Source organism: Colletotrichum phormii (genome assembly GCF_030913505.1).
Source record: "Colletotrichum phormii strain CBS 102054 chromosome Unknown BDP81scaffold_15, whole genome shotgun sequence".
In the NCBI taxonomy this organism is placed as follows: Eukaryota; Fungi; Ascomycota; class Sordariomycetes; order Glomerellales; family Glomerellaceae; genus Colletotrichum; species Colletotrichum phormii.
Window position 1 is genome coordinate 968,679 of NW_026851457.1, and position 12,468 is coordinate 981,146.

Sequence of the window (12,468 nt, forward strand, 5' to 3'; positions counted from 1 at the left end):
GCCACCCCCATCCTCACTACCGGAGGACGGTCTGTAAGTTAACGTACATTGAGGCGACTGGAAGACGATGATGGCTTGCCTGACTGACGTGACCCATTAACCATGACGACGTGCGATCCCAAATGAAAAGAGGTATAATGCCGAGACGAAGTGTAGGTGTCGGTCCTTGCTTGCCCAGAAGAAAACGTGAAGCGACGCCAAATGCAATCCTTGCCACTCTCCCCTGAGCAGCCCTGATGTTTTCCGCAATGCTCGCTGAATCAATGCGTGTGTAATGTGCGGTGCGCTCTCGGTCCCTTTGAAGGACGGTCGTCCGCCTGTGATATGCCGCGACGCCCTCCCCCCCATGATACATGAAGTGTAAAACAAAACCCGTAAACGACCAACACCAACACCTCATCTATCGCGTTGTCTCTCGAGGCTACCAGCCTGCGCCTGGGAAACGCGTATTGTACATCATGTTCGGGTTGTACCCACCTTGGCTCTGTCCACCGAACAGTCCCTGTCCGACTCCAGCGTTGCTCTGCGACTGGTGTTGCATTCTCGCTTGCAGGATACTCGGGTCCGCAAGATCAACTAGACCACCTCCTCCAGAGGAGGAAGTGTTAGCATGTCTGTGCTTCTTCCCCTTCTTCTTCTGCTTGGGACCGAAGTCTTGGAATGCTCCAGGCTGGTTACCGTAGAGCGACGCCAGGAGGCCCGAAGCAGGAGCTGGGGTGGAGGAGGTAGAGGATGGGTACTGATTAGAGAAAGAAGATAACATGTACTCACGCTTACCAACATCATGACCCTGTCCATTGGTTCCCCGACCCCGAATCAACGTCTGGAGAAGCTCGGCGGAATCCTTGGAAGTCGCACCGAAGGCGCCACCGAACTGGCCCTGTCCAAACATGTTTGGCGGAGTTCCTGTCGACTTGAGACCTGGAGGAGGTCCGGGCATGGAGGATGCATAATATTGGCTGCCGGGCTGCGAGTGGAAAGCGGAAGGCATCATGGCCGTCTGCTGAGCCATGATTCTGGGGTTGGCGGCAACCTTGACTGAAGCTGAAGTGCCGGCGGTGTCATTAGCGAAGCTGAACCTAGATCCTTGTCTGTTGTGGCCGCCACCTTGTTGCTGAACCGCAGAAGGCTGCGCAGTTGGAATGCCCGGAGGCAGATGGTCGCCGAAGCCGCTCTGGGATCGAACGAAGAGCTGTTGTTGAGGTGTCATCGATCGGCTGCCACCGACGGAACTAGCAGACACGGAAGCTTGACCGAATCCAGAGCCAAGCGCGGGACCAAAGGGGCCGTCGGCGTTGTTGCGCTGGATGGGAGGCTGGGTGCCAGGTCTACGCTGCTCAAAGACGACGTCGCGAGCAACATCTCGGTCTTCGGGCTCGCCACCAAGCGCCAGACTACCTCCAGTCTCCGGCTCGCCTTCCGAGGCCTCTTGAGGTTCGCTTTGTTGCTCCTGATCCACGCCAAGGCGCGACTCCTCTTCTTCGCGCATGGCTCTTCTCTTCTCGCCTCCGCGGGTGTCGAACATGGGAGGGTAAATCGTCTCGATCTGGTTCGTGTCCGGCGCATGGTAGGAGAAAGGGCAGCCCTGCATAGCTTTGAGCAGCTGTCGAAGTAGATTCTCCGGAAGGCTGTTGGACTTTCGGGTGTCAGCGGGAGCGGGAGTGGGAGCGGGCGCCTTCGAGGCCTTGGTCTCGGTCGGGGGTGCGGGAGTTTCCTTTCTGGAGGGGGTCTCGTCGATGGCCTCGGGTACTGCCTCGGTGGTAACGGGGAGAGCTGTCGAAATTGCAGGGCTTGAAGCGGCGCCACTAGTGGCGTGGCTTCCCCGGCGACTGCGCTGAGGATTTCTTGCCCAGTTGGCAGAGGCAGGCAGAGCTGGTCCGTCGCCGCCATTCTCGGAGCCGTCCTTGCTTGAGGAACGCGCCATAGGTTGAGAGGCGGGAGCCGCAGGCGGTGCGGTATTCTGTTGTCGAGAAGCAGTGCGAGACGGTCCGCCACCGCTGCTGGAGGAACCACCTCCCGGGAGGGGCCGCTGAGAGCTGATGCTGTTCATCGAGGACAGATCTTGTCTAGTGTAGCTGTCTTCCTCGTCACCCAGCTCATGCAAGAACATGCACTGCCTGTTGGTGCACTGTTCGTGCCGGAGCCAGGCCGAGCAGTACTTCGTAGTACCGAGCTGGGCTCTGAGAACGCGATCGCCATTCTGAGAACCGTTGACAGCCTGGATGCAACGTTGGGCGTCTTCCTTCTTCTCGAAAGTCACATAAATTCCGAGAGACTGGTGTTGGCCGTCCTGGCTCTTCCGACTGCTAATCGAGATTTTCAGGATGTTGCCGTATTGACCGAAGAATTCGGGCTTGCGAAGCGTCTTGAGTAATTCGTCCTCTCGCACTGTAGGTGTCAGACCGGTCACGTAAACCAGGTTCTTCTGAACGACCCGGACGCCGATGAGGTTCTTGCGGTTTTCCTTCTCAACCTCGCGCTTTTGAACCTCCTTCTGCTTCTGTTCCACAGCTCGCTTCTTCTGGTTCTTCTGGATGTTTGCTCGAAACTCGGCGACCCTAGTGTTTGTCAGCGTGGCGTCGACCCAAGTGGAAGGAGGGGTACACACTCTTCTGTAGTGACGACCTTCCACTGGATTGTCTTCTCGTCGTAAGGTCTTCGGCATGCAGGACACAGGCCGTTCATGTTGTTCTTGATGTTGTTGAAGCAGAACTGGCACACCTATGAAACGGTCAGAGGTCGATGTTCTTCTCCAGCGGCAGGAACGTTGGAATTTGGGTATTGCCGTCGCCATACCTGGTAGCCGCAAGGGCAAGGTCTGAAGTTCCGATCTGAGAGGTCGAACTCCTCGATACATAACGGGCTGTGGTGGAGAGGGTTAGTTCACGATGCCCAATACCTCGAGGCCTCATGCAGGTGCTGCGTGCAAGATGCGCGCGAGGCCAGAAGTCAGAAGTAGGGTCACATACCATGTATCATCCTCCTCGTCGATGAATGTGTCTTGGGGTGCCATGGCGACGATCTGTGGCGGTAGGTATATTTCGTGGGGTGCGGGAAGGTTGGGTGTCGATTTGTGAGTGGAGGTGGTTAGGAGAGGGAAGTTGCACAATACCAGAGGTGAAGCCAAAGCCTTTCTTGGATGGGTCGTCTGCTGCACTAGAGCGTGGTGCCTTAGGTAAGATGGCCCCACAGGCCACCGTCACGTGCTGGACACCAATGACAAGCCAATCAAGGGGCCGAGAATATTGCAAGTCAGCACAATTTAGGTCCACCCCTCCCGGTCGCTTTGGCAATTGTGAAGGAAAGAACGCTCTCGAGTAATGGCGAGTGCGGTTGCTCTGATTTTTGAAAGGAATTCGTGAATGTCAAAAAGGTGCTCAATATTGGCAATTGTTTTTTGACTAAAACTTTGAGTCTTTTAGATTTTTTGCCGCAAGGATTTAAACAGTCAAGACACAGAGGTTGTGAGCAGCACGTCCAGCCAGTTTCCCGGTACCTTCAAGTACGCTTCACTGTCGCAAGTACCACCCTGGGGGGTGGACCTACGCCGGTTAGCTTCTTCCAATCCCCAAGCATCGCGAATGCACAGCATCATCAATCAACTTCCCCAGAGGCAACAAGCCCCCCAGCACTGCAACAACCGCAACAATGGCGACAAAGCTCTATCGTGGTAGAGCTCTGGCGGGCTTGCGCAACTGCCGCCCCAGCGAGATCCGATCCTTCTCAACCTCAATCCCTCAATTGGCCGGCTTCCCGACCGGCTTTCCCAAGGATGCCGAAAACATGAGGAAGTCTCCTCGCGAGCACATTGGCACCATCAAGGCTCCCCTCATCAACCCTGCCGACAAGTACGGCTCCAAGGCCGATAACCTGCACAAATACGGCTCCTGGATCATGGGCTGCTTGCCCAAGTACGTCCAGCAGATCTCTGTCTGGAAGGACGAGCTCACCATTTACGTCTCTCCCTCGGGAATCATCCCCGTCTTCTCCTTCCTCAAGTGTAAGTGTCAATTGATCTACCAAGTAGTTTCGCGCTCATCTAACAACCCATAGACAACACTTCGGCCGAGTACACTCAGATTAGCGACATCACTGCCGTCGACTACCCGACCAGAGACCAGCGATTCGAGGTCATCTACAACCTTCTCAGTGTCCGCCACAACTCGCGCATCCGCGTCAAGACCTATGCCGACGAGGCTTCCCCCGTTCCCAGTGTCACTTCCCTCTTTGATGGAGCCAACTGGTACGAGCGTGAGGTCTACGACCTGTTCGGCGTCTTCTTCGCCGACCATCCCGATCTGCGCAGAATCATGACCGACTACGGTTTCGAGGGCCACCCCCTGCGAAAGGACTTCCCCCTCACTGGCTACACCGAGGTCAGATACGACGAGGAGAAGAAGCGCATCGTCACCGAGCCTCTTGAGCTTACCCAGGCTTTCCGCAACTTCGAGGGTGGCTCAAGTGCCTGGGAGGGAGTTGGACCTGGCACGGACAGACGCCCCGACACCTTCAAGCTGCCTACGCCGAAGCCAGAGGAGAAGAAGGAGGAGCCGAAGAAATAGATCAGAAGATTCTGATGTGTATATAACTGACTCTAGAATCTTCTTTGTTGTACAACCATTCTGTGTTCCACTATTTGCTTGAACCTTGCGTGGCTGCACTGAAATGCTGATGAGCAGCGTCCTGCTGGCTCTGCGCCAATGACCAGAATGCCTCCTGATATGATAAGGGGTTCTCAATGTGCCCCATGGTTCCAGAGAAGTCTCGCCAGATACATGATTAGTAGCCTCGACCCAACGGTATCCAATGTCGGGCTTAAGACTGACTATCCATCAAGGTCAACCAAACTGGACTCAGTACAGACTGTATTCCCCTCTTCTGCCTGATGTATAAGGAGGACGTTGGCTCTAGACTGGTAACCAGGGCCCCCAGAGGCATCAAGCGTGTCCCAGGATTACAGTGAAGCATCGCCAGGTGCCGGATTATCAATCTCAAAGCCAACCCAACAAGGTAAATCCAGAGTGAGCCATGGTAATGTCTGTGAGTGAGCAAGTAAAGGACGTCAATTTCAGAACTGTTGACGGCTTATTACCTAGGACCGCGAGGGTGTCGGACTTGTCCCATGGTATGTATCGGAGAAACCTCACCAAGTGCCACCCAAACCATCAACTCAACCTCTAAGGCCAACACCGTGTTGGACTTGACACTGATTGTAATATCTTTTCTACAACATATATAAAGGCAGCTGGTCTGCTGAAAAGTCGTCATTGGTTTCTGATTTCTCCATCCTCGTCACTCTCAGACTCAACACCTCAGCTCTTCACCTCTCACTTGAATACTCAAAGACATCACGCTCTTCATACCAACTACTACTCTCCTCTTACTTCACTCCACACTACAGCCAAGATGTCTTTATTCACCATTTCCACTTTTCAGCTCTTATCTGCGGACAAGCTGGAGGAGCTGAGACACGAGGCCAAGATGCAATTCTACCAAACCCATACTCTGTACCTCGCATTTTGCGATGTTGCCCTCGAGGACTACGTCGATGCCTTCATTGAGGGATACTACAAGCACCAGACCTGCGCCACTTCATCCTCTTCAGTCTCGCTCGCCTCAGACGATGCTTCAACGAAGCCAAAGTCTAGGTTGAGACGTCTTCTTCAACACATCACCAGAAAGAGGCTCTAGATGGACAATTTGCTCTTTTTGCGACCATCAAACCCACACATACACGATTCTGGTCTGCTTCTAGTACAGCAATTGGGCGCCATACTCTCTCCACTCCGGAGAAGACTACTGAGATGAGTCCTCAAGGACTAGCAAAGGGTCGATGTCATGCCCACGGGATCGTGAACTTTGCAACATGACATTGGCCCTACGAAAGGGATTCATATCCGCTAAACAACAAGGGACCTACCGGCTCAAAGCATGCTCTGCCATCTCTCACAGGCTCAGGAACAACATAAGATGGGCAAAAAACCGCAACGCTGTTCCAAGAACTTCACGTCGGCCGTCTCCTCCGCCCTCCAACAGTCGAGTGCAAGGCATCGGTCTGTCCGGAGCTAGGGTTTAACGGCAGGAAGAGCCCATCACTTCTGTTGGGGCCAGTGCTCTCGACGTCCCTTGAAAATCCGCGGGAAGGAATCATCCTCACGCCAGGTCGTACTCATCAAGTACACCTCCAAGAAGCAAGTCATAAGCTGGAGCACTTCGACTTCCACTTCTACCACTGCCACCACTACAGTTGGTATACATGTCAGCAGGGCATAGTCTTTCGGCCAGCACGAAGCTCAATAATCGCACGTTCAACTGCGTATATGTATTTGCAGAGAGGAAGAAACTGGCGAAGCCTATCGATTCCTCCGAAGTGGAAGTAGGTGGAAGGGCAGTTTGCACGGCCCATACCGCCTTTCAATTCTACCGTCTGCCCAATAATCCAATAACTACTCTCACCACTACTCTCACCACTACTTCGCTTCAAAGACTGCCTAAGAGTATCAAAACTGCCAATATTTGGGCTTCCGAGAAAGGAAGATGGTAGTCATTGTCGCCATACAACGGTACAATTACAAGCTTGACCCTGATCAGACCTCTGCAATGAATGATCAAGGCTGCTGTCACGCGTCCAGCTCAGCGCAAGGCTGACATTATCAACGCCAAGAATCAGTTTTCATGGAAGGAGGAACCGAGGGGCGCAGGAGGCTTGCTACACCAGAATTACCTGTAGCGAAATAAAAACTTTTCAAACAATTGAAATGCATGCTTGATTGTGAACCACACAGGCCTTGGCCTTCGTAGGATGTCTACGTGTATTGCACATCGGGAGGGTAAGCTGAGTACTTTGAGTGAAAGACCAATAGGAAAGAGGGCCTGAGCCGAGACTATTCACTTAAAGGGAAGCACCATCCATTGCATTTCCCCGCCGCCGCGCTAGGTGCATGTGATGTCACCACGTCCCACACGCCACTACACGCGTAAATCAATCCCACACTCGAGTACGCGACGCGCCCTTCGAACTGAACGAGATCTAGTCTCCGAGCAAATGCGCTGACACCTTGCCTGTCAACGTTACACACAATTGCACATTTCAACGATCTGCGCGCTCTGGAAGCGATCAAGCTCACGCCTTGCGGTGACGGTTTGCACCATTATCCAACATGCCACCACAAACCCGCTCCAGCGGCCGGGCTCCCGCCGACCCATCTCCCGATCGAGTCTATAAGTCTAGCAAGCCGGCCAAGCAGGCCAAGTTCCCGCATCGACGAACCGAAGTTCGAACGTATAGCAGTCGTAAACCAACCGCTCGTATTGCCAACCACCAGCAAAAAACCTTGACCCAGATGTTTGAGACCACGCGCTCGTCGCCGGTGCGCCTTGATCTGTCCGACGACGAAGAAGAACCTAAGTCTAGGAAGAGGAGGAGAAAGACCATGGGAGACGAACCGACGCCCAGCTCGTCCTTTCACACCCAGACGTTGACGCAGATGTCGCGAAGATCATCTGAGAAATCACCAGGAGAAGAGGAGGACGAGGACGTATGGCAGTTCCAGCCTTCGGACGACGAGGCGGAAAAGAACCCGCCGGTGCTTCCTTCCGCCAACGACAAGGAAAATCAAGTGCCTGGCAAGAAGCAGTCGAGCAAACCGCCGAGCAGGACACCTTCCGTCGTTCCACAGACGCCAACAAATAAACGCGTTATTCTCGAGATTCCATCGTCTGCAGGTAGCCCTCTCACCCCGATGCTGGCCAGGTACAGCCCGGCGCCCAAAAGGTCTCCCTTGAAAGACAAGTCTACAAACACAATGTCACCCATCCCGAAACTCAACACATCCGTCAAACGCCCGCGAACTCTCACAGTCCAGGATTCTTATGCGACGACTGGCAGCCAGAGCTCGAGTCAAATTATATCGCCCAGCAAAATGCCACTGCAGCCCACCAAGAATGTCCGTTTCATCACACCCCATCCTACGGCCAGTCTAGCTCCCATGGAAGAAGACGAGGAAGAGGAAGGAGATCGTGAAGTCAGCCCATCCCCTCGCAGACCACAGAGGTCGCCTCTGGTCGAAATTGCAGATTCCGAGGATGAATTCGATAGTCTCGAAATCCTGGACGAGGAAGCTGAGGGGTACGATGCCGTTGGCGAAGACACCCAGTTTCAGATGGACCAGATTCTTATCTCTTCAGAGGAGAATGTGACCTCCGAAGAAGCGTCCCCTGCGGAGGAAGGCGACTCTGATAAGGAAAACGTCGCCCCTGCCGCCAGAGAGGACGACGATGATGAGGAAGAAGAAGAAGAAGAGGAGGAGGAGGAGGAGGAGGAAGAGGATGCGACAGTGGTTTTATCAAAGCCATTTGTTTTTGCCAAGCTGGCACGCGAGGATTCGCGCAGAGAGACTGTGGAGGTCATCACGTCGTCCCCAGAGCCTACACACACCAGCGGCTCAAGCGTTCTTCAGACAGCGAGTAGGGAAACCAACGACGAGTCCGTCTCCCAGACGACACCCACAAAGAGCCAGAAAACTCCCAAGGCTAAGGGAAAGGCGCCTGTCGAAACACCAAAGACTCTCGAAACACCAAAGACGCCCCATACCCAAGGACTCGAGAGCCAGCGGCTGCCCTACAGTGTCATTCACGGCATGGGACGCCAGGGCGATCGGACCGACATTTTCATTTCCATCCATCCCGAGCATATGGAGGCCATCGTGGCCGGTGAGAAAAACCACGAATTTCGCAACTACAGAATCCCACACACTGTCACCCGAATGTGGCTTTACGTTACGAAGCCTGTTGCAGAACTTCGGTACATGGCATGCATCAGCGAGGCTAGATCGCCTGGCGAGATTGACGAGGATGGGATCGGTAACGCGGAGTTCAACCAGCATAAGACATCCAAGTTTGCGTACCACTTAAAGAAGGTCTTCCAGCTGAACGACCCGATGCCTTTACAGGAGATGATGGATATGGACTGGCTTCATGGACCACCGCAAAAGTATAACTACGTGCCGCCCGCCGTCGTCGGACAGTTGATGGCCAACCTGCGCTGTTGCGTTGTCGGTAACGACGAAGAAGAGGATGAGGAAGATGTACCGGAACCCGAGACCGGCAGGAAGGAGTCTCTGCCGGCAGCCAGAGGGCCGTCAGAAGAGCAGACGGTCTCCCAAGAGCTCCTTGAGCAGTTCAGAAGCGACATCGAGCACTCCACCCAGCACCACTCCTCCGACGCCGACCTGCTCGTACCGTCAAGCCAGACCCCGACCAAGAATCGCGGCGGCCGAAAGTTCGGCACGGAGCTCCCCCACTTTACCAAGCCGGCTCTACCTCCGACGCCCCTCAGCCGCCCGCCTAACCCGACGCCGCAGCGCGCGGTGCGGCCCTCGCAGGCGACGACGGTCAGCCAGGCGTCGAGCCCCTCCCAGTCGCCCGTTAAGTTCAGGTCTGCGCCGCGGCGGCCGACGCGCTCGAACAATAACTCGAGCCTGCCCATCTTTGTGGACGACGAGGATGAGGACGACAGTCCCGTTCACCTGCCGCTGGGCACGTTCCAGATGGATTCCTCGCAGTTGCTGTCTAAGAGCCAGATGCTGCCCGAGAGTCTGCTGCGTGATGACGGCGGTGACGACGACGATATTATTGTGTTTGATTCGGATCAGGATGATGAGCTGTAGGAGCTCGGTTTCGATGTGCCTTTGAGGTACTTACTACTCGATTGTAATCGGAGGGGGTGAGGTATTGTTGGTATTTATGTTTTTAAGCGTTGGAGTTTGGTTGAGCGTCGGTTGGCTTGCGAGCCTCTGGAACACGGGCAATAAGAATGGACACAATGGCTGGATTTGGCAGGTAGGCTGGGCAGGTATGTAATGGTTGTTATTCGAGAGCACGATTATTGCTTCGCCAATAGTGGTAGAATTGAGTCTGCTTGATGTTATGCTCAAACTCTCCCTCTGAACTACTCAACCATGAGCCCTCCTCTTCCACGATAACCTTGCCTGAGTACTGGAGGTAAAGGCGTGCCGGAACGGTTTCCTCGCGTGGAGGTTGAGAAAGCCCCGGCGAACTACAGGACAGTCACCTATGGGAAAGTACCGTCCCTCGCAGAGGACAGAGGCCATCGCCCAGGTGACAGGTCAAATAAGCACCCACACAATCACCAGCACCCCTCGGTGAAGGACCACGATCACGTGTACCCGTATATTCATCCCATCAACAAGAATACACCACAACCGAAAGCCCATATATACCCCTTCAACTCCATTCCCGTCACCAGCCAGACGGCGCCCATCTAGGTCGACGGGTCAGGGCAAACTGGCTGGGTGGTGGAGTGGTTTGTGGTCCAACAATCAATTTATAACGCCAACCAGCCTCCTCAACGACAGGCTTAGCGAAGAGTACCCGAGTTCGAATCCCAACATGAGCACCAAGAGATGTAGCCACACCGGTGGTGAACTCTTTTTTGGTGTCGTTCTTCTTTTTTCTTTTTGTATCCTTTCTTTCTTTCCACTTATGACCGGCCGGGCCTATAAGATAGATGCCCTCCCTAAGTGCATCATCCATCACTCATCCCAACCTCACCTGCCGCCACATCCTCAAACACTCCTGCAAATCAACACCCACCGACCCCTCCGCCGCGCCCCCAACATCCCGAATCACAGCAACCAAAATACTCGCGAGCGCGAACATCTCAAGCGCCTTGGGCCCCTCCCGCAGCGCCTCGAGGTCCGACTTGCGCATGCCGCCGTTGTCGGCCCAGGCTATCCACGCGTCGAGGACGGCGGAGAGGGACGAGGCGAAGGCGCCGTCGAGGAGCATGCGGTGTAAGAGGCCCGCGGCGACGGAGCGGAGGGTCGGGGCGAGGGTGATGTCGCCTGCGGTGGTTGCGGTTGAGGATGTGGCTGTCTGTAAATAGCCTTGGTGCTGGAGCCAGGGGAGGGTGTGGGTTGCCACGAGGGCGGCGTCCCATTTGGGGGATTGGATTGCTTCGTGGGCGCGGGTTTCGCGGCGGCGGGCGTCGAGTCGCATTCTGTCGCAGACTATGTAGGTCAAGGTCAGTTGATTGTTTCCAGTTGATAGGGGGGAAAGCCTACCATCGTCCATGTGCTGATCAGACTCCTTACGCATCCTCTCCCTCACAGCCTGCTCCCTCCGCGCCGGATCCATCTGCTGCTCAGCCGAGATGGCATTCATCTGATCCCGCATCCGCCGGTGCAGAATATCGAGGTTGTCCCGCGTGTCATTGTGCGAGCTCGCCCACTCGGGCGTCTGGGATCCATCGACGACGCCTAGGACCTCGAGTACACCGCACGGGACAGAGGAACCCCGCGCAAAGGCGAGGACGTCGTCCGGGATGCGGTAGTTCTACAGAATGGTGGCGCTCGAGGTCCCGTAGGCCGTGGCGGCGCTGGCGAACCACGTTCCCGCCGTGTGGCCCGGTCGGATGCGGACGTGTTCGGTGTAGAGGCTCGTTGGCGGGTGGTCTGGGTGGTCTGGGATGGCGCTTATGAGGCCGTGGGAGGAGATTTTGCAGGCTATTGGGGTTTGGGCGTTGGATTTTGCGGCACGGGATATGCTGGCGACGGAGGATGATGGGGATGCCGTCTTTTGCTTGATGCTTGCGCTGCTTGGTTCTGGCTCTGCGTTGACGTCGTCGCTGCCCTTCTCGTCATCCTGCTCGATGACTGAGGCTTCTGGAGTGGGGAGTGGCAAGAGCCGGACCCAGTACGGGGGCAGAGACTCATGGCTTCTCGTGGTCCAGTGCGAGGACCAGTTCACAGATAGCGAAAGATGGCCGTCGGAATCGTTCAGGGGCGCAATGGTGAGGGCTTTGTGTTGGCCATCGGGACTCTGCATCAGGGTACAGCCGACGGGAGTCCATAGCCCGGTACTCCTCAGCAGCCTTCATCCATGAGCATCGGGAACGGCGCCGAGATCCAGAAGGTAGCTGATCAACTCGTCAAAGGTGAGGGCTGTCAAGCGGGCATGACGGAGCATGCGTCTGATGCGAGATCGCGCGGCGAGTGTCGCAATGGTGTTGTAAAGGATCGGGAGGATACCGAGAACGGCTAGAGGAACACCGATGTAGGTGATGATGTCTGTGGGTGTTGTACCGGAGTCGTAGCCAGACATTGCGCTGAGGAGAGAATCAGCGTATGATAGAGGTTTTGGACTATAAGAGAATATGAGCAGGTATCTCACTACAACGGAGATATGAAAGCAGGCAAGAACTGCCTTGTTGGTAGAATATGAAAATAAACGTCTTATTGTGAGAGAAATGAAGCTATTGTGTCTCTGTGAATAAAGTCATTGGGAACTACCCCTGACCGATGGCCTTCAGCCGCATAGTTTTGGGAAGGCGTTGGCGATGGCTAATCACTAACCATGCCTGTTTGGTCCTAAGTCGTTCCGTGTGCCTGTCGTCCTCACAACCATTGTCTACAAGTGCCGGTGACTCGGGACTCGATATTTCTTTGT

At 55.0% G+C, this 12,468-nt stretch overlaps 4 protein-coding genes across 4 annotated transcripts; 2 read left to right on the plus strand and 2 right to left on the minus strand.

Moving 5' to 3' along the window:
- Positions 1 to 421: 421 nt before the first annotated feature.
- Positions 422 to 3,013, minus strand: BDP81DRAFT_324566 (RNA recognition domain-containing protein; the record flags this gene model as incomplete). Its single annotated transcript, XM_060584898.1, has 4 exons — positions 422 to 2,558; positions 2,609 to 2,721; positions 2,797 to 2,863; positions 2,970 to 3,013. The coding sequence occupies 4 exons, from the start codon at positions 3,011 to 3,013 to the stop codon at positions 422 to 424; spliced, it is 2,361 nt and encodes a 786-aa protein (XP_060443077.1).
- Positions 3,014 to 3,602: 589 nt separating this feature from the next.
- Positions 3,603 to 4,659, plus strand: BDP81DRAFT_59599 (NADH dehydrogenase). Its single transcript, XM_060596031.1, has 2 exons — positions 3,603 to 4,000; positions 4,054 to 4,659. Exons 1-2 carry the CDS (start codon positions 3,649 to 3,651, stop codon positions 4,560 to 4,562), a joined length of 861 nt encoding a protein of 286 aa, XP_060443078.1. The 5' UTR covers positions 3,603 to 3,648; the 3' UTR covers positions 4,563 to 4,659.
- Positions 4,660 to 7,160: 2,501 nt separating this feature from the next.
- On the plus strand, positions 7,161 to 9,668 carry BDP81DRAFT_451670 (uncharacterized protein; the record flags this gene model as incomplete). The annotated part of the gene is made up of 1 exon (XM_060592656.1): positions 7,161 to 9,668. The coding sequence occupies one exon, from the start codon at positions 7,161 to 7,163 to the stop codon at positions 9,666 to 9,668; it is 2,508 nt and encodes an 835-aa protein (XP_060443079.1).
- A 723-nt stretch (positions 9,669 to 10,391) lies between these two features.
- Positions 10,392 to 12,351, minus strand: BDP81DRAFT_473352 (uncharacterized protein). The gene is made up of 4 exons (XM_060594651.1): positions 11,917 to 12,351; positions 11,443 to 11,841; positions 11,085 to 11,355; positions 10,392 to 11,030 (listed from the first exon to the last, which is right to left on the minus strand). Exons 1-4 carry the CDS (start codon positions 12,121 to 12,123, stop codon positions 10,558 to 10,560), a joined length of 1,350 nt encoding a protein of 449 aa, XP_060443080.1. The 5' UTR covers positions 12,124 to 12,351; the 3' UTR covers positions 10,392 to 10,557.
- Positions 12,352 to 12,468: the final 117 nt, after the last annotated feature.

Bases quoted from the DNA above. Each gene is read 5' to 3' on its own strand.
- BDP81DRAFT_473352 (XM_060594651.1), bottom strand. From the start codon at position 12,123: ATGTCTGGCTACGACTCCGGTACAACACCCACAGACATCATCACCTAC. The intron at 11,356-11,442 runs GTCCGCATCCGA...ACCATTCTGTAG, and splicing joins CGAGCCTCTACACCGAACAC to AACTACCGCATCCCGGACGA. The intron at 11,031-11,084 runs GTAGGCTTTCCC...TGACCTACATAG, and splicing joins TGATCAGCACATGGACGATG to TCTGCGACAGAATGCGACTC.
- BDP81DRAFT_59599 (XM_060596031.1), top strand. From the start codon at position 3,649: ATGGCGACAAAGCTCTATCGTGGTAGAGCTCTGGCGGGCTTGCGCAAC. The intron at 4,001-4,053 runs GTAAGTGTCAAT...AACAACCCATAG, and splicing joins CGTCTTCTCCTTCCTCAAGT to ACAACACTTCGGCCGAGTAC.